At 36.1% G+C, this 20256-nt stretch overlaps 1 protein-coding gene across 2 annotated transcripts in view; it reads left to right on the top strand.

The window, feature by feature from the left end:
* The window catches only part of REEP3 (receptor accessory protein 3), a 109056-nt gene extending 89605 nt beyond the window's left edge, over positions 1–19451 (top strand). For both annotated transcript variants that reach the window (XM_075534266.1, XM_075534267.1), the window contains exons 6-8: positions 8712–8859; positions 14782–14924; positions 15879–19451. In XM_075534266.1, the coding sequence (XP_075390381.1) occupies positions 8712–8859; positions 14782–14924; positions 15879–15935 (348 nt within the window). In that variant the 3' untranslated portion in view covers positions 15936–19451. The remainder of the gene's footprint in view (positions 1–8711; positions 8860–14781; positions 14925–15878) is intronic.
* The last annotated feature ends 805 nt before the right edge of the window (positions 19452–20256 follow it).

The raw sequence follows: 20256 nt of genomic DNA, 5'->3' as shown, positions 1-20256 counted from the left end.
GTAAAATTTATCATTCTTAAGTTCTATAACTCATCAAGTTTTCAATCAGTTGTGACCTTGGAAAAATTTTTATTTTTAAATTATAGGCAAGCAAAGTTGCAAAATGTATTTCTTTTTCATCCCTTGTCAAGGAGATACATTCGTTCCACGCTCAGGAATAATTCAAGAAAAAAAGAAACAGTCATATCCAGGAAATATTATAGAGAGCTGAAGTGAATTTCCAGAATGAACTCTGTGTAGCAAGTTCTGAGTGCATCCAACTAGAAATGGGTGATAAGTACCAAGAGATATGCCTTGAAATAGGGAGCTGAGAGTATTTAATAGGCTTAATTCGATACAGAGGTAACAAATCAGAGCCATGCTGTTACCAATTAGAAGACCCTTGGCTGTGAAGAGCAGGTACTGATACAGCTCTATACATCAGCCCTGAGCTCCATGAACGAATGTATTGGAAATAGTGTATCAAGAGGGAATGCAAAATATCAGTAAAGAGACTAAGCATAGGAAAGAAACCTAAAGCCTGGTAAGCATGGAGACAAATGAACATGACTCCACAGTGGGTGGCACTTATGTCATCATAATCACAGCATCACACAACGACGAGCATGGGTGTTGAAACAATGATTTTGTTGAGTTGGGAGAGTAGGTGGAGGAGAAAGGATGGATGGCAGAGAGATCAAATTCTCATCCTCCAGAGTAGGAAATAAAGAGGCTTAAAGTGATTGCATCTTTAAGGGCCTGAAGAGATTGGAGCCAAAACTTTTGCTTTGTTTTGTATCAAGCTTTTAGTCTTACTTAACTTCATAATCTAAGTGTATGTATTTATTTACACCCCAAAGAAGATGCTTTCTAGCAAGGGGGGGGGGAGAAAAAAAAAGAAGATGCTTTCTGAATTTTTCACATGTAAACATCTTTCAGTTTAATTCCATAAAGGCAAACTACAGATTAAATTTCACCTTGAAAAACTGTCAAAAATATAGACATTTTGAACACAACTAGTCTTTTAGAAAACAGTATGTAGGCCTATACTTTAGCATTTAAATATAGTTTGTAATCTTATTGTTCTGTGACATACCTTTCCACATAATATAATGGTTTCTGCAGGGGTTTTTTCTTTTGCATGTGTTTACCTACAAACCCTCTATGTGGAGAATCCACTGTCTTCACAGTTTATCTCATTCTATTAGCTCTTGCTCTGTGTTTGTGTATCACTTGGATGCCCTAAGTAATTAGTGTCTGAGCTGTCATTTATTCAACTTCTATTTATTTCATACCTGCTATACACTAGGTGTTAGAGATACAAACATGAGCAAGATAGACTTGGTCTCTACCCGCATGAGCCAAGCTCTGACTGTAGCTAATGTGTACATTCACTACCTGCAAAGTTTATCATGCATTTGGTCACTAAGAGCCAGCCCCTAAAGTAAATATTTTGGGGGATATAAACATAATCCTATATTTTTTCTGGTTATCTTCTTTTTTTTCCAACCATTATATTGGCTTTTTAATATGTTGTCTAATATTTTCATTGCTGCCTGTGATTTTTTTTAAACAATTTATTGGGGCTCATACAATTCTTATCACAGTTCATACATATACATACATCAATTGTATAAAGCACATCTGTACAGTCTTTGCCCTAATCATTTTTTTCTCCTCTTTTCTTTTTTTACATTTTATTAGGGACTCATATAACTCTTATCACCATCCATACATATACATACATCAATTGTATAAAGCACATCCATACATTCCCTGCCCCAATCATTCTCAAGGCATTTGCTCTCCACTTAAGCCCCTTGCATCAGGTCCTCTTTTTTTTCCCCCTCCCTCCCCTTTCCCCCCTCCCTCATGTGCCCGTGGTAATTTATACATCGTTATTTTGTCATATCTTGCCCTATCTGGAGTCTCCCTTCCCCCCTTCTCTGCTGTCCCTCTCCCAGGGAAGAGGTCACATGTGGATCCTTGTAATCAGTTCCCCCTTTCCAACCCACTCACCCTCCACTCTCCCAGCATCGTCCCTCACACCCTTGGTCCTGAAGGTATCATCCACCCTGGATTCCCTGTACCTCCAGCCCTCATATGTACCAGTGTACAGCCTCTGTCCTATCCAGGCCTGCAAGGTAGAATTCGGATCATGGTAGTTGGGGGGAGGAAGCATCCAGGATCTGGGGGAAAGCTGTGTTCTTCATCGGTACTACCTCGCACCCTAATTACTGGTTATCTTCTTTAAATCATTGTAAATCGTTGTTTATTTTTATTTATATATTTAAAACTTTTAAAGTCGCCTCTCTTTATTCCAAAGGCAGGAATCATAACTGAGTATAGAAATCATCTAAATTATCATTGTAAAACAAATACTTTTCTTATCTTTGGAATTTATTGTAGAACTAGCCCCTCTTTGCTCATTATATGGTAATAATATAAGTAGCTTTTAAAATGTTTGTGGAAAATTTCCATTATCTTTCAATTTTATTTAACCAAAACTTTGTGAAGCCCCTATGAACTTTCATTAACAAGAAAATTATGACTACAAACTTTTAAAATTGTTATCACTATAAACTTTCTCCTTTCTCATCATGAGGTCAGGAATGTTGGCTTCAACCATCCTGGAGGCTAGTATGCTGAAAATATCATCACGTCAATGCTATTTGCCACACGTTATACTGAACCAATTTAAAGTAGGCAAAATTAATTTCCTCTTTGAGATGTCAAAGAAAGATACTGTTATGGAAGAATCACTGAACCAGACACTTCATACTGAAGAGTAATTTGAAACTGAAATAGGAAATAGGTCAAGTTTAAGGAGAAACTGTAATACGCTAGAATTACTTAAATTTTTTACAATATATAGTTGGTTAAAAATAACTTTCAGGCTAAAAATTAATGGACTTTTAATGTGACCTTTAAAGAACGATCATACTCCTGACGAGATTTCCCAAGTTGAACTACCTGAGCATGTTAAAGATGAAAATAGGAATCTAATAAGAACATTTATTACACCATAAAGCAATTTTCTGAAAATGTTACTCAGTTCTATGGCCTCATTACCAGGCATCTGTTCACAAGGTCAGTGTACAAGTTTATTTTGGCTGAGCCCAGCATCGACATGAAGGACCTTCAAGGATTTTGCTGAGGATGTTCAGCATTGCATAGCTTTCACATGAGAAATGCAGGTGGCTTTTGTACCGATGAGCAAAACTACTGCCAGGTGAAGGGCACACCAGAGGAGTGCTGGGAGTCTAATTATTTATCTTCTCTGCTTACCTCTTCTTGGTAAATTCTTTCACAGATTTTTAAAAAATCAAATATCACAGAAATTAGATCCTCACTGGTAAAATAGCTGAAACCTAATTAATTTTAAATTATCACATGATAAATTGTAAAAAAAAAATTTTGACATCCTACTATTAGTTTTGACGACTTTCTGTTTGTGCTAGAATAGGAAACTATGTAGCTGCTAAAGTAACATTCAGCAGCCTGGTGATACAGTGGGTTATGCACCAGGCTGCTGACCACAGGCAAACAATTCAACCCCACCAGTCTCCTCCCGTAAAGATGAACAATCTTGTAAACAGTAAGGAGCAGTTCTCCTCTACGCTATAGGGTCTTGAGGAGTGGAAATTGACTTGAAAGCAGTGTGCTTTGGTTTGTGGGCTAAGTAATAACCACAAAGACAGCATTAATCCAAGGCAGTAGGAACGGCATCCTGTCTTCCCTACTATCTGTAGCAACCGGTTAATTAAACTAATTAACCATAAGACTGGGAAAATTATCTACACTGAGCACTAGAAATATTAATGTTCTCCCCTGTAAAATAATCGGGTAAAACTTGATTTCTCAATCCCCTTGTAGCTCTAAAACAGTGGTTCTGAACAAGGGTGATTTTGTAACACAAGAGACATTTGATGACAGTGATTGAGATGTTTTTGGTGGTCTCAACAGGGTGGGGAGTGCTCCTGGCGTCTTAAGGGCTAAGACCGAGAATGGTGCTTCACACCTTACTTTGCACAGATATAGCTTCTTCACAACCAAAAGTTATCCAGCCCCAAATAGCAATCGTGCTTAAAAGAGAAACCCTGCTTTCCAAGTATTATGAGTCAGAAAAACACTGGAAGGATATGTATATGTGAATATATATATATGGTTTGGGTGTTGGGTTACTAATAACTTTTATTTTCTTTTCATACTTTTCTGTATTACAAATGTCCCTCAATAAGTATATGTTGCTCTAATAACTATAAACACTGAAATAGTCAGTACAAATGCAGTCAGTTCCATTCTGGGCTTGATCAGATAAATTGTGGAAGGTCTAGAGGGAAAAGATATTTCCCTTAAAAATTCAGAACTAGCCTTATCATCAATTATATAACTAAAAAATTGTAATATCTACCTGAAGGATCTATAAGAAATATAACTTAATGGCTATTTATTATCAAACAAATTTACAAGTATTCTGTAATGGAATAATTAATTGTATACTTCAATGGTTATAAACAATCCTGGTTCTATGGTTTTAAATTCTTACTAAAATGTGAAGAGAATTAATTGACGGTTTTATAAAAGAGGCTGATGAGCACAGTAAAACAAAAACAATCAAACTCACTGCTTTTGAGTCATTTCCAACGCATAATGACCTGTTGGGTTTCACGGCTGTAACTCTTTATAGGAATAGAAAGCATCGTCTTTCTCCTGATGAACACAATAAATTCCCCTGCTTCATGGAAAAATTCCCCTATTGCATAGTAATGTTAACATGATATACAACCAGAATGAAATTTTTTAACAAAATAGAATTTGTATCATGTAAAAACAGTAGAATTAGTCACGTATACAAGGTTAGAGACTCCTTTAACAGCTGTCAAGCATGTCCTTTGATACTTCCATAGACAGTACTTTGGATTTCCTAGCGCCCTTGGGCATAAAGGAGCTCTATGTAAGGCCAGCTCCTAGAGCTATCGTCAGCCTAAGAACCCTTCCCAAGTACCCAATCCGCTTGCATGAAAGCCCACCTGGCTGTGTGGGTTTGTCAGTCCTGCCCATTTAGCCCTTATAATAATCTTGGTTTTTAAAATGGATGTTCTGGGCTTATCTCACTCAAAACTTTAAGTCCTTTAAGCTCCCTCTGGAGTTCAGAAGGATTAAGAATACCTCTCCTCATCATAATCAAGTTTAATGTAAAATACTCTATGCAAATACTTACCTACTTAATTTTTTGTATTCTCATCACAATCTGTTATTTCTTTGATTTTTAAAAATCTAATGTAACATATAAGTGCACATGCAGTTCTATCTGGTTACTTTGTGCATGACAACCACCTCCTTACTGACTAAGATTGCACAATAAAATGCCTTTTCTCATTTTCATTATCCTGATGATTTAACACTGTATCAACCAAGAGGATAAAGCAGATAAGGCAGTATTAATTTAAATGAAACATCAGTGCAGTTTTAGTACTGTTATTGACAGGTTACAATGATTCCTTATTTGTGCCTTCAAAGTAGAGAAATAGTTTTCTTTTCATAATGGGAGTAAATAATTCAATACTAGAAACATGAATGGGAAATGGATCAGAAATACTTATAATCCATTATGTTAAAACTTTACTATATATGACTAAAATTATAATCTTAAAAAATATTGAAAATGCATCCTATCTAATCTACCAAAATTTTAACTGTTTTCAATTTAGGGGTAATTTTCCATGTCTATCTTAATCTTTGTAAACAAATTACACTATAATTTATAATCCTGAGGTCGAGAGATTTTTTTCCCAATTAATACTCTATTAAAACAACAACAAAAAGTTCACCTAATCCACAATAAAACATTAAAAGCAAAAAAAATACCCATTGCCATCAAGTCTATTTCAATGAATAACAACTCTATAGAATTGCCCCATGGGGTTCCCTAGGTTGTAATATTTATAGGAACATGATGCTGCCACTTTCTCCCTAGAGTGGCTGCTGGGTTTGAACCGCCAATCTTTCTGTTAGCAGCTGAGTGCTTAACTACTATGTCTGGGGTCCGTAAGCTTTGTATACCAGCCAACCCAACCCAATGCCATGAATACATTCCAACTGGTATGACCCCTGTAGGACAGAGTAGAAATGCTGCTTGGGGTCCTGAGTCTGTCAGTCTTTACGGAAACAAATGAGGTTCATCTTTCTCCCACAGAGCATCTGGTAGATCTGAACCACTGACCTTAGAGTTAGCAGCACAGCAAATTAACCCAGTATACCACCAGGGATCCTTGAACAATGTATTGCAAACAGAATTCCCTTATTAGTGATCTTTGTGTCCATTAGTTATGCTCAAGAAGATTTACAATCCAGATGAAATACATCTGTCTTCAATATGATTATTGTATCATTATATTTTCTGTTAAAAGTGGCCACATTAGATACTAAGGTTCACAATACTGCTTTAATTCTCTTTTCCCATATTCTATTGAGGGCACATAAAAAAATGCAGTGGAAATGATTTCTCAAGATGGTGATGTGTAGTTTGGTGACCTCAAAGAGGTTCCCCACTCCATTTCTGCTTTTCCCTTCAGTGCCTGGCCTCCTGAAATTCAGAAAATAATACGTGGATCCATGTGGTATGATGAACTTTCTAGCAGGCTAGGATAATGAAAAAGAAGAGGCATAAAAAGTAGTTTACTTACTACATGCTCAATATCAGCACCATAGCAGGTGCAGGGAAATCGTTTCTTAAAATCTTGCTCTAGAGACAAAATATATATTTATAAAAAGCCACAGAGTTTATTCTGTCTCATAGCGACCCTATAAAGGATTTTTAAGGTTTTATTTCTTTATGGGAGCAGATAGCCTCATTTTTCTCCTGTAGAGCATCTGGTGGGTTTGAACCAGTTGACTTTGCAGTTAGCAACCTTAGCAGAGAGTGACAATAAAGCTAGCAAGTATGTGTGAGTTTGTTTGGGACTATAGTTATCGTGAACCTGGGGCATTGCATCTGATAGGTACAGGGTATCAGGAGCATCTTTTTACTCCTGTGGCAGTTGGAAGACATCAAGAATTTCTGAGGGAACAGGAGTATGAAGGTCGGGTAAAGAAAATGCCATTTCTAAGAAAATCAGGCATGTACTTAAGATAAGAGTTGGTCTTTATAGTCTGGCTCTGAAATCTTGAAGCCATTTGTTTCTTTAGTAAGTTAAATCATGCCAAACTAATAGGTTAAATGATGCCAAGAAGAGGTGTGATTTTTTTTTTGTTTGAGAATACAGCTCTTTTAATATTTAAGGTACCAGGTAATTTGTGCTGGGCTATTAACCAAAGGGTTGATGGTTCAAAACCACCCAGAAACACTTTGGGAAAAAGGCCTAGTACTTCTACTTTTGAAAAAACATAGCCAATGAAACCCCTATAGAGCACAGTTTTCTCTGACCCACGTGGGTTTGCCGTGAGTCAGAACTGGCTTTGAGAGCAGCAGAAATCTAATAATGTATTAACAGAATATCATCTTATACCCAAGTGAAGTATGGCATTTGCTTTTGACATAATATGACATTCCTAATCCTCAGCAGCTGAATCAAGACCTCTTTCTGAAGTATTAAATGCACGTTGATTCAATGTCGTCTTAGGTGTTGAAACAGAAATGAGCAATTATAGACGAGTTTCTACGGTAACAAAACTAGAGGCAATGATAAATTCACATGTTTCAAAAGGAGAAATAATAAGTAAAGTGTAAAATCCTTTGGAAGAATATTTTAATCTAGTTATAAATAAAAATGAGTCATCTATATGCTATGAAAATTTTCAAAGTAGGCAAATTTAGAAGTGATTTTTTTTCTCTCTTTACAAGCTTTAAATTCAGAGGAGAATGTAGTTATGTCTGAAAAAGTTCAGAATGTACCTTCCAGAGCTGTGTAATGATCGCAGTCACGGAACTTTCTGCAATAATGGAAATGCCCTATTCTGCCTTGCCCAGTAAAGCAGCCAATATATATGTATATAATGTAATAGAATATAATTACATCTTAATTTATATTGAATTGGTTATTTTTAATAAGTGAACATTTAAATAGCCTCATGTGGCAAGTGGCTACATTACTGTTAAAATGGTCTAATGTCCAGTTATATAGCAGTAATTGTGCCTTGCCCGATAAGAAATTCATTAACAGAATATCATTTTATAGCCAAGATTCTTGGCTTGTAAGTTTTTCCCTTGTTGTAAGTAGAGCTATTACCACTCCTGACTTGGATTGGTTTTAAAACAGTATCTGTTTTTGCATTAAATGGTTTTTGCAATGCATAAATTTAAACCCTAATGTGCTAGGGTTTTAAAGAAAGAATTGTGGATGCTGTTTACACTAAGGATAAGCTCATCACGTGTGTTACATTTTAAAATTAACGTTACTGCTAAAATGTTGAAGGGTAAAACGTACTGATGCTTAGAACTTACTTTGGAAATGTGTAAAATATAAAACAGACTGATAGGTGGATGGATGGCAGGTATGTGCTAAAGCAATTACAGAAAAGTGTAAAGGATGGATGGCAGGTATGTGCTAAAGCAATTACAGAAAAGTGTAAATAATAGATGGGTACTCACTGTACAGTTTTATGTTCAGAAAGTTTCATAACTGAAAAAGGTCACAAGAAAATGTTGGGCTAAAGTTAAAGAAAGCATGTTAAATATTTTAAAGCATCCTCCCCGCCCCCCTTGACTCCGTCCCTGCTCTCTTAAACAGAGTCAAGGAGCAATAACGGAGCGGTTAAGAAGCTTCAGCATGCATGATTTAACAGCCATTCAAGGTGATGAGCCTGTGGGGCAGAGACCATACCAAACTCTGCCAGAAACAAAAAAGAGAAGTAAACCAGCATCCAACGAATCAGCAGGTATGCTTGTTTGTCCCAATATTTGGCTTGGTTAGCTCTCCTCAAGTTGTTCCCCAGCTCCCAGTGGCCCATGTACAGCAGTGAGTGGCCCTGTGATCCATAGATTTTTAATTGGTTGACTTACAGAAATGAACTGCCAGGCCATTTTCCCCAGTCTGTTATCCTAGAAACGCTGCTGAAACCTAACAGCATCACTTCAACTGGTAGTCTTCCACTTGGCCCATGTGGGTTGAGCTTGGTGGGAATTGAACCTGGGCCTCCTGAATGGGAAATTCTACCACTGAACTACTAATACATCATTTAAAAAATAATTGTGCAAATTGGTCAAGATGAGCACTAAAATAACACATGCTAACTATATTAATTTAGTTCTGTATGTACTATTTCACATTTAACAGTTGTCTTCTCCTAAATTTTCTTTAAATAAGGTTTGTATTTACCTTTTGTCAACCTAGGAAATGTTCTAGCTAAGAGAGTAGCAGTAACCTCTTGTGTTGCATTGAACTTTTAGAAGCTGTGAGGATGGTTACCATCACCCCCAGCCCCACCCAATACTAGTTCTGACCCATGATCCATACTCTTGCTACTCATATGGCGTTGTGACATCCAAGTCATCGTATATTTAAACGCTCTTTACCATAAATGCCACGAACAAATAAAGATACTGACTCAGAAGATAAAGAATTTTTAGAAGATCACAAAGATGACTCAGTTTGAAAATAGGATTACTCAGGTGGGAAATGTGTTGAAATTACAGACTCTACAAGAGCTAACTTGTTGGTATATTCTTATATAACCTATGAACTTGTGATAATTGATATGTTCTAAAATTTTAGTCTGTTATTATGACTTTAGAAACAAATGTGAAAAAATAAACATATATACATAAACAAAGGACATAATTCCTTGTCATTTTATTCTATAAAAAGGGTTTTAATTCAAGATTTATAATTAACAATGAAGATCTTACAAATATTTGTTATTAAGGGTTATGCCCATAAAATACAGGTCTACTTAACCATTTTTTAAAATATTACTAAGTAGATGTTTTCTTTACAAAGGGATTGAGAAGCATTCTTTTATTTTCTAATTTACTTTTTAATTGGGGTTAATACATACATCAATCCATCATTTGAGAACCATTCTTTATAGTTAAATCTACTTTGAAATATAAATAAGTCATTTCCAATAAAAAACTTTTCATTTTAATCGACAAAGATGGTTATTGTTATCTAAGAAGTGGTAATTAAGAATTGGTCATTACGTAGTGAATCTTTAAGTGAGAATAACTATGAAACATCAGTCTTAATACATGAATAATGTAGATGCTGTTCCTGATATAATCATTTGTTAATATCCAGTTAACAATTAGGTATATTGATTTTGGTGTAAAGAAATGGGAGAAGAATATCGTAGAATTTGTGGACACACTTGTATGCACTTTATGAGAGTTTTTAATGGAATAATTCTTTGGCTGGCAGCTGGGCAATATTTATCAATATGTACCCCTTTTAATTCAGCAAGAACACTTCTAGGAATATGTCATAAGGAATTAATCAGAAAAATGTCTGGGAACTTATGTATGAGAACATCTACCTCCTTGTGCATAATGGCAAAATACTGGAACCAATTAAATGCCCAAGATAAATTATATAAGTAAAATGTTGGTTTATTTACCATCAAAAAATGACAACATTGAACTATACTTATTGAGATGAAAATACATCCATATTGTAGGGGGAAGAATAATAAAGTAATTTGTGTGATAGGATCATCTACTGTAGAGGCACAATGAGTAGATGATTGGATGGATTAATATATCAAGCTATTTTTGAAACGCATACACACAGAAGAGAAGTGTGTTACTAAAGTATTAACAGTCATTAGTTCTGAGTAGAGGGATTTTTAGTGATTTATTTATTTATTTTGTTATAACCTATTTCTCAAAGTCAGAAACCACAATGCTCTTCATCTTGAAAGATAATTAGTACTTTTGAATTTTTAAGTTGAATAAAAAAATACATATTTCAGGATTTGGTTAGTAAGTTTCTGAGTTATGTTCACTAATTGTACCTCCCTAAAGATCCTACATGTGGCCACTTTCTTTGTCCAACCTTTCTTCCCTCCATACTGCACTAGCCGCCTCACTTAGCTTCCCTGTTTTCAGTTTCATTCACCTCTGATCTGGTCTCTGAAATGCACCCAGAAGACTGTTTTACAAACCCAAGTCTAATTGTGTCACCATTCTACTTAAAATGCTTCAAATTAGCAATGCTTCCGTGTTTTCTGAATTAGTTCACCTCTGCAGCATGGCCTATTATCGCTCTAGCCTGGTTCTCTCACTCCATCATGTGCTAGCTAAATCGAATTGAGGCCATTCAGGATTTAGGCTTGGGCACCATTTCATACAAGAAGTCTTCTCTCACCGCCTACATGTGCACAGACATGCAATGCCGCCAGGCTGAGTAATTCTCCTAAGTGTGTGCTCACGTGAAGTGTTGACCTTAACCTTCTGTTTATAACCATTCTCACAACACTGTACTTACTGCCCAGTGAGTCTGTTTGCCCTGTTGGATTTTAAGGTACTAAGAGTAAAAAATATATAATTGCCTTTCTCATCATTGTATCCTGTAATTTAACATGCTACCTCACACATAGTAGCATTTAAAAAATACTCGTGGAATCAATTCACCACTTTGCTGAAACTGTACTTAAAAGGCTAATAAGATTTTTTTTCACTGAAATTAGGAAAAAGAGAAAGTCTGAAATGTGGTATAAACAAATTTTGAACGTCCTTGGTGGTGCAGTGGGTGTAACACTTGACTGCTAACCAAAAGGTTGGGGCTTCAAACCCATCTGTGTCTCTCCAGGAGGCAAAGCTGTAGCAGTTTGCTTCTATTAAGATTACAGCCTGGGGGATGCTCTGCGGCAGTTCTCTCCAGTCTGTCCTACTGGCTCTCCATGAGTCAGAATCAACCCAGGGGCAAGGGGGTCGGAAACAACTTCTGAATGAAATTCAAATCCCTAGTTGTAAAAATGGAGGCAATTAAAATGGCAAGGATTGGGGTTTTTGAAAGGAACCTTGGTGGTAAAATAGTTAAGTGCTCAGTGGCTAACTGGAAGGTCCGTTGTCCAACCCCCAGCTGCTCTATGGGTAAAAGGACCTAGCAGTCTCCTATGAAGATTTCCATAAAAGGCATCACGCCAGTTCTCGTCCATAGTAGCAACCATACTGGACAGAGTAGAACTGTCCTTATGTAAAGCTTCCAAGGCATAAGTACCCTGCCACACCTTCTCCCACAGAATGACTGGTAAAGTTGAACCAACCGCCAACCTTTCTGTTACCAACCAAGCACTTAACTCCTGTGCATCAACTACAACACCATCAGGGGGTTTCTATGAAGATTATAGACAAAAAAAATTCCTGGAAATCTGCTCTTCCCATAAAGGGTTTCTATGAGCCAGAATGGATTCAAGGGCACAAAACAGCAAAGGCATTTTTGTTAAACTGTATCTCATCTTATGCTTCATTGGTGGTCTTTAGAGAACTTTTTTTTTTTTAATCACGTTGCTTCCTTCCTGATTCAGTCCTTGATTCTTCATTCTGTATTTTACCTGTTTTATAAAATTGACCTGGGAAATATTGTAAGTGTTCCTCAGTGGTTTGGCAATTACTTAATGATGTAATGTGGAAATTATATAGTCCAATTTTGCCGAGCACTGATTTTCACATAACAGGCTCGTTTTGGGAACCTAACCGTGTTGATAAATGAGGAACCAGTGTAGTTTCCTCTGTATGTTTTTTGTTTCTCTACATTTTTTCCACTTAATATTGCACCAGAAACATTTTCCTGTCACCTATCTCCTAGCCACTTTAGTTCCTCGCAAGAGCAATGCTTCCTCTGGCCCCAGGCGTCTGCACATGCTCTCTTCTACCTAGACTGCACTGCTTTGGACTCCTTGCAGGAAACCGAAGTGAGAGAACAAAAATATTGGCTTAAAATAATAGCATACCAATTCTGTTCACTAATCCTTCTTAATTCCTACCCTAGAAATTTGGCAGCATAAAATTAAACCTTCCCAATGTACAATGAAAGTGTTTATGTTATTATGAGAGTAAGAAGCTTATTAACCAATCTTCATGGTTTGATTAGTGGGTCTCAAATTATCTGTGCCCTAAGGGAACAAACTAGCAAACATTTAACTGATTATATTTTTCTTGCTATGCAAGCATTCCATCCCTGTTTTCTGTCGAGCCTGGAAATACTTCTCCTTTTTCTGTACCTATAGATTTACTAGTTAAATTCCGTAATCTTTATTAAAGGAAAATTTGAAACTTAACAGCTTTGTTACCTGACTCCCTACCTTTATCATCTACCTAGTATTCTGGTTACTTTAGTTTTGGGTAATTGGCTTATTCTCTTCTTAAAGAGTAGGCCCCAGACCAGTAACCTAAGCACTTGTTAGAAATACAGACTCTCAGCACCCCCAACCCGTTAACCATCAAGCTGATTTTCACTTAGTGACCTTATATTCGGTTTCTGAGTCTGTAAATTCTTGCAGAAGCAGAGAGCCTATCCTTCTCCCTCAGAGTGGCTGGCAGGTTTCTACCGCCAACCCTGTGATTCGCAGTCCACCTCTTACCCAACAGCTCCACCTGATCTCGCAGGCCCACTGAATTAGAAGCTTTGGGTGGGGCCCAGCAAGCTGTGTACTAACAAGTTCTCCAGGTGACTCTGATACTGTACCAACTGTTTCCAATAGAGAGAGTTCTTTTCCCTGGTTCCCAGTCTCTTGCTGCCTAACTTCCTGGCAGTAACCAACCTGGCAGCATGAATGTTTACATCTTTGTTAGCACACTCACATGATCTCTTAAAGGCCTTCCTGATGCTGGGTAGTCTCTTTGACTAACATCTGTCATAGTCTGCAGTGTCTAATTATGTAACCTGTCTGGCTGCAACAACTCCATCATCTCCTCCGGGTGAACTCTTCCCCCTGCTTTACTGTCCAGTCAAATCTAACCCATGGTGACCCCATGTGTTGTTACTCCATAGGATTTTCCTAGCTGTAATCATAAAAGATGAAAATTGATGGAGATATTTCTCCATTGGAACTGCTGGGTAGTCTTAATTTATCAACCTTTAGGGGTTTAGACTAGCTCCATGTGTCCAGATCACACAGAGACCTTCCAGTAGCAATAACTTGCCTGTGTTTTTAGCCCCTTTGGATCTTGTTTAGTCCCTGGGTGATGTAAATGGTTATGCACTGGGCTACTGAATTTACCCAGGGGTAGCTTAGAAAAAAAAACCCCAGAGCTGTACATCTCAAGGGTCCTACCCACTTACTACCCTCTGGAGTGCATTTCAACTCTCACACACACAGGATCTCCACGAATCGGAATTGATGGGGTGGGGACTGGTTTTGTTTTATTAGTCTTTCTTAACGCCTACCATTCCTGATCTTGACCAAAAATATGATACACAGGAAGAGGGACCTCAGTTCATAATTTAAACTACAGGAGCAAAGGACAGACTAAATTACGCAAGTGCTTAGGAAAAACGATCTTTTATTGAATGTGTAGAATTCATAAAAAGTAGATGGCATGGGAAGAGATTTTACTGTGTATCTACATTCTTTGATTTTTGAACTAGACGAATGTTTTATGTACTCAAAATTAATTTTTAAGGATTCTGAAATATGCACAATAAAAATAGGAATGGTAAGGGACAAATTTGCGGAGGAAACGAAGTTATGAGTGTCGTGTAGAAAAGTGAATGATTAATCCTGAGGAGCACCCGACTTGGGAAAAGAGGAATTGCCTGGTAAATGTGAACCTTGCAAGGAACTGCGGCAGAAAGGCTGCAGAGCCACGAACATTGCCTAGCGTCCCGTCACCAAAACATGCCGTTTTACCTGATTTAGGGTATGCAATTCCACTGAAGGATGGGGATGAGAAAACAGATGAAGAGACTGGGCCGTACTCAGATGATGAGATGGTAACACACAAAGGACTTCGGCGATCGCAAAGCATGAAATCTGTGAAAACTATCAAAGGCCGTAAAGAGGTTAGTGGAGCAAAGAGTTATTTTCCTAATGATGCTTAGTAAGGGATTGCCCTGCTGCATTGTGGTGGACGTTAATGATCCAGAAATGACAGATTGGAGTGGTAGAAAAGCAGTTAGATTTAAAACTCTTTGATCTGATCTGATGTTTCAGGATCAATGGAAATTTTGAAAGTTGTAAATTCCGTAGCCGTCAAAAATGGGTGAACATGATACTGAGCAAATAGTATGGTTATCATGAATGCCCAGTGCCAACCCCACTCTAAGCAGGCACAGCAACTGGCAAAGTTATTGGAATAGTTTTGCTTTGAACTACCACTTCATAAGGATTAAATTGTAAAGATCTGTCCAAAACAATGTATCTCATCTTTATTCCCTGAAGACAGTGTAGGATTCCAGTAACCATGGATGATTATGTTCAGTATCCATTGTCATGCACTAAGCAAAGCACAAGCTATAAAACTGAATATTTTTACTTATTAGACAGAATAATAAAGTCATAATCTGCAACTTATCTCACATGTTACCAACTACATTTTTGTGGATATATGAACAGTACTGTCTTCTGAGTGTACATTGAAAAGATAATTAAATTCGTTGTTCTTCTTGCGTATATATGCTGACTTCCTCAATTCAACTGTTTCTACATGTACAGGTCAGCAAGCTGTGCTCTGCTCCGAGTTTTACAGCCATTCTCACTCTTTGTGAATTGGTCCTCCTTCATTAACACAAGCTCATTGTCCCCTAAAATTCCTGTCTAATCTCTTGAGTTGCTATTGTCACTTCGATCCCATGTACATAGTTCTTAAAAGATCATAAAGGAGAAACCAAAAAAGATTATAAAGGAATAATTGATTCTTTATTTCAGAAAAGCTAAAAATTATTACTATAATTATAGATGATTACATCCTATATAATTAATCATGTAATTCACATTAATATATTTTTTCTCTCCAGGTGCGGTATGGATCACTGAAATATAAAGTGAAGAAACGACCACAAGTATATTTTTAGCCATCTGCACCTCAAGTACTACAAGAAAAATTATGCTAATACATTGACATCATTTTTAAACATTATATAGTCAACATTGACACATTAAGATAATACTTTAAATTGTGCTGGTGATAGGGTTTATCTCATCAATTTAAATCATTTTTATTTCTTTACCAGTTACTTCCCAATCTTGACTACTAAAGATAGTTATGTAAAGTTTATTAATACATATGCCAAAATTATTAAAATCCATGTTGTCTGTTTTAAATCCCCAACAATATTAAGTGCCTGGGACATAAGATGAAAAATAAACCCACAGTATACTTGAAAAGAGTGTTTTTGTGGTTCAGGGTATATCACCATCATGGTATTGTATTGTTTACCTCTATTTATGTTGAATACATGACATGCAGATAATAATTAAAACAGACCTCTGACCTATCAGTTATATAACAAGGGCATAATGTAAGATGATAAAGCATGTTTTACATTTTTAAAATTTTTACCTTGATAGATGCTTTCAAGTTTTTGTACCATCATGGGAAAGTTTTTAAACAAATACTTCGAAACCAGGTATCCACATAGCACTTTTATCCACGAATAGTTTTGCACACTTGGAAATTGTTTACTTACATTATGGCTGTACATTTAATGTAAACTTTACTGACACTATCTTGTTGTTTATCATAGTCTGATGTGTCACATTTATGCCTTGAATTCCGTCATCTCTTTTCTCATGGGTTTCATTTGTTAAATGTTTCATTTTAGCAATATGAAAAATAGCTCGTTGTTCAGTTTTAGATGTTTAATTACATTCTTTACAAATAGGAAATTATGTAAGGCATTAATAAATTTCCCTTACTTAGCTGTACATTGTAGTGGAATTGAACATATTTTTGTTCACATTAGTGACATTTTCAGCTTTTATATGCTGGTTTGTCCAAGAGCATCAGAGCCCATTCGAGCATGCAGGGTCTCTCTGACTCTTGAAACTAACCAACAGTCAATCAATCTACTGTACAAGCTTGGTGTTTAGATATGCTGCTGTCTGGCATTGATTAGAATTATTTGAATCACTTCTCTCCTACCTGATAGTCTCCTGAAGAGCAATGTCATGCAAAATGCCTATTAGAAAGGCTTAGAAAAATATTAATTTTTAATCTGAGGGATTTTACATTGATAACTATGCATTATGAACCCTAAGTCAATTTCTTTTTGGTGAGGGTTATAGTGATCAATAGTCGTACTTAAATATTCATTCCACTTATTTGTCTAAATGGAAAAAAAGTTAGAAAGATTGGTAGGATCTTACGTCTTTCTGCCTTTCAAACGATGAAGCCAGCTCGTAATGCATATTCAGGACCTCGTCGGAGTTTTGACTGAGAAGAGGATATTTACTCAGAAGTGCTTTAGTACAGAATCCACTCCTAGCAACTGTTTATGTTATTTAGCACAGTTCATAGATCGGCTCTTGGTACTAGCTTTAAACTGTTTTCTAGGTTAGCTCATGCTTCATATGTAACACTAACCAAAATGAACTAAGCTTCTTTTCTTCTAAAGTTTAACTCTAAGAATATTTTCATCTTCTTTACCATGACTAATTTTTCAACTTCTTTGCTTCTGAAGGGTGGGGGGGGGGTACTTCCATTTTTGTTCAAAATTCTTATAAATTCACATTATAAACTCTTTTAAGAAGGTTTTGTGTATATTATCTACATCTGGTCTTTACAATAGAAGTCCCAAGGTGGTTGGTGCAAACAGCTAACACACTTAGCTGCTGACCAAAGATCTGGAAGTTTGAGTTAACCTCAGACTAAAGACCTGGGGATTTGCTTCTGAAGATTCAGCCGCTGTAAACTCTTTGTCAGCGCCACTGTGCCCTGACACACACAGGGTCACCGGGAGCCAGGGTCTACTTAGGACAGCTGGTTTTAGCCTCCTCAATACACATGTGAGCATACTGTCTTTTTGGCAACAAAAAAAATCGTGTCTTCCCACATTGCCTGATGAGGTCACAAGAGTGACTGAGAGCTGATTGACCTATTTGTCTTTTTCAAGTCTAATCTCAGTATCAAACCTTTAATTATAGCAATCTCGTCAATACTATTTTCAATTATCCCTCTATCCTTTAAGAATCAAAATATTCAAACATAGCGCCAGTCAGGAGGAGGTAGTGAAAGTGCTGTTGAACAGACCTCTCTCACCTCTCGCTTTGGGCCTCCGATAGAGTTCTACTGTGACATCCATATACACATTGGATGCCATTTTGTTTTTCTATTGTTTCCTCTTCCTCCTCCTTTTGCATTGCTTAAATTTTCGTTTTCTCCATATGTTTGTTTTAGTATATTGTTTCCTCTGTACTTTGTATAGTAAACACATACATACACATTATATTCTTCTAAAGTAAGGCAGCTCATTTGCTTTCTCTGCTCAGTTTTCAGATTTTGAAAGAGGTGACATCTCTGTTGCCATCGTGCCTCCCTCACCACCACTTCTTTCATGAGCATCAGATCCACAAGCCTAGTTATGTCACTCTTGGGTAGCTGGTTAATGTATCCAGAAACTACAGCAGGTGTTTTATTTTATTATCTACTCACCCAACTTATTCATTAATATTAGCTATTAACAGAGTTTGCTTCAAAATAAGAATGTATATTCTTTATCACATTTGTCCTAGAGTAAAAAGAGGCCAGAAATGAGTCCTAATGCTGAGTAATTATGAACACCCACCTAGGACCTCTGTAAAGTCCCCTCCACACACTTCACAATATATGTGGATATGGGCAGGAAATAGTGCCGACAAAATTAATTATCAACACTTGATTAAGCTGATTGGTAGAACAAAATTATTAAGATGTTTTCAGGGAATTTAATCCATATATCACCACCAAAGATTTCTACAGTATTATAAAGAATGTAAATATTCCAAATTTCTGTTTTACTTTGATTAGATAAAGCATGTTTTTCTACTTATTGTTTTCTGAAGTATCAAAGTTTATACTTTTGGAAAATGCTTGAACTTTTATGTTTAAAAATATACAGTACTCTTGGGATAAATATCAGTAATTTACATTTTAATTGGAATTAGCTAAATTTTCATTTTTGTTATCTTTTATCAGGAAAATTAAGGAGTTATATATTTTTAAATAAGTTCCTGTGTTTTCTCTGTTGTCATTCAATTCATTGCAAAGCAATTAGGTAAATATTGAGATGTTCATTGTTATTATGAGATACAGTTACTTTACATCATACTTAAGGTTAAACTTTCTGAAAAGAAAATACAGGTTTTTTTCCCTAAATGTTTTTAGGTTTAATCTTGTGGTAGTACCTTGCAAATTTAATGAGTATTAACTCTTTTTTAAACACTATTACTTAACATTTTCTCTTCTAACACTTTTTAAATCTGTTTACTGTAATAGTTAAGAGAATACAGTTTTACAAGTTGTTAAGCCATTTATAAAGGCTATCTTTAAAACCAGAAAGTGGGGAATTTTATAAGAATGGTATTTTGACTTCTTTATTGTGGAAATAAACTCATTTTATTAGTGACAAGTTGTTTTGTTTTCTTTTTTCTTATGTCAGAGTACATATGTTGGGATTCATGAATTAATATTTATTACTGGGTATGTCTTGATTTGCTAGAGGATAATATATGCATGATTATAGAGCAAATTATAAAAACCATATAACATATGTACTCGTGTATAAGCTGAGTTGTTCAGCATATATTTATGCAGCTTGTGGTAAAATGAGGTGTCTCGGCTGATATTCGGGTCAGCTTATACTCAAGTATATATGGTACATTCTGGATGCTTATCATAGGATCACAAACAAAACATTGGATTGGTAAATTTGAATATTAGAGAGGAAAAATGGCAACTATAGTAAGCACAGATACCCTATCCATCTATTTGCATGACTGTCTTTGGCATAAAATATAATAAAAAATTCATATTTACCTGTCCTGGAAACATCATGGACTTTTAGCCATTTTAAAGTTAGATGTCTGTCTACTTGCTATTAAGCTATGGAAAGAAATCCTATCCTTATAAAAGTTTCTTTGTATTTCTTCATTATAATATATAATAGGTGCTAAAGTATTTTCATATCAGTATTTTTAAATTTTTTATTATGAAACATTCTTGTGGTAATTCAAAGAGGGTAAAGATTTGAATAAAAACTCAAAAGTACACAATGAATCTATGAACTGCAGTGTTTTACTCAGTGCTTTACCCCCTCTAAGTGGTTCACTGTTCTTGAGAAAGATTCATGGAACGAAAATCATGTCAGAGACTGATTCATTGTTCCCTGGAAAACATTCCGCCCTCTCTTACCTACC

Source organism: Tenrec ecaudatus, chromosome 16 (genome assembly GCF_050624435.1).
Source record: "Tenrec ecaudatus isolate mTenEca1 chromosome 16, mTenEca1.hap1, whole genome shotgun sequence".
NCBI lineage: Eukaryota > Metazoa > Chordata > Mammalia > Afrosoricida > Tenrecidae > Tenrec > Tenrec ecaudatus.
The sequence above is the reverse complement of the archived record's forward strand: the minus strand, read 5'-3'. Positions and strand labels throughout refer to the sequence as shown.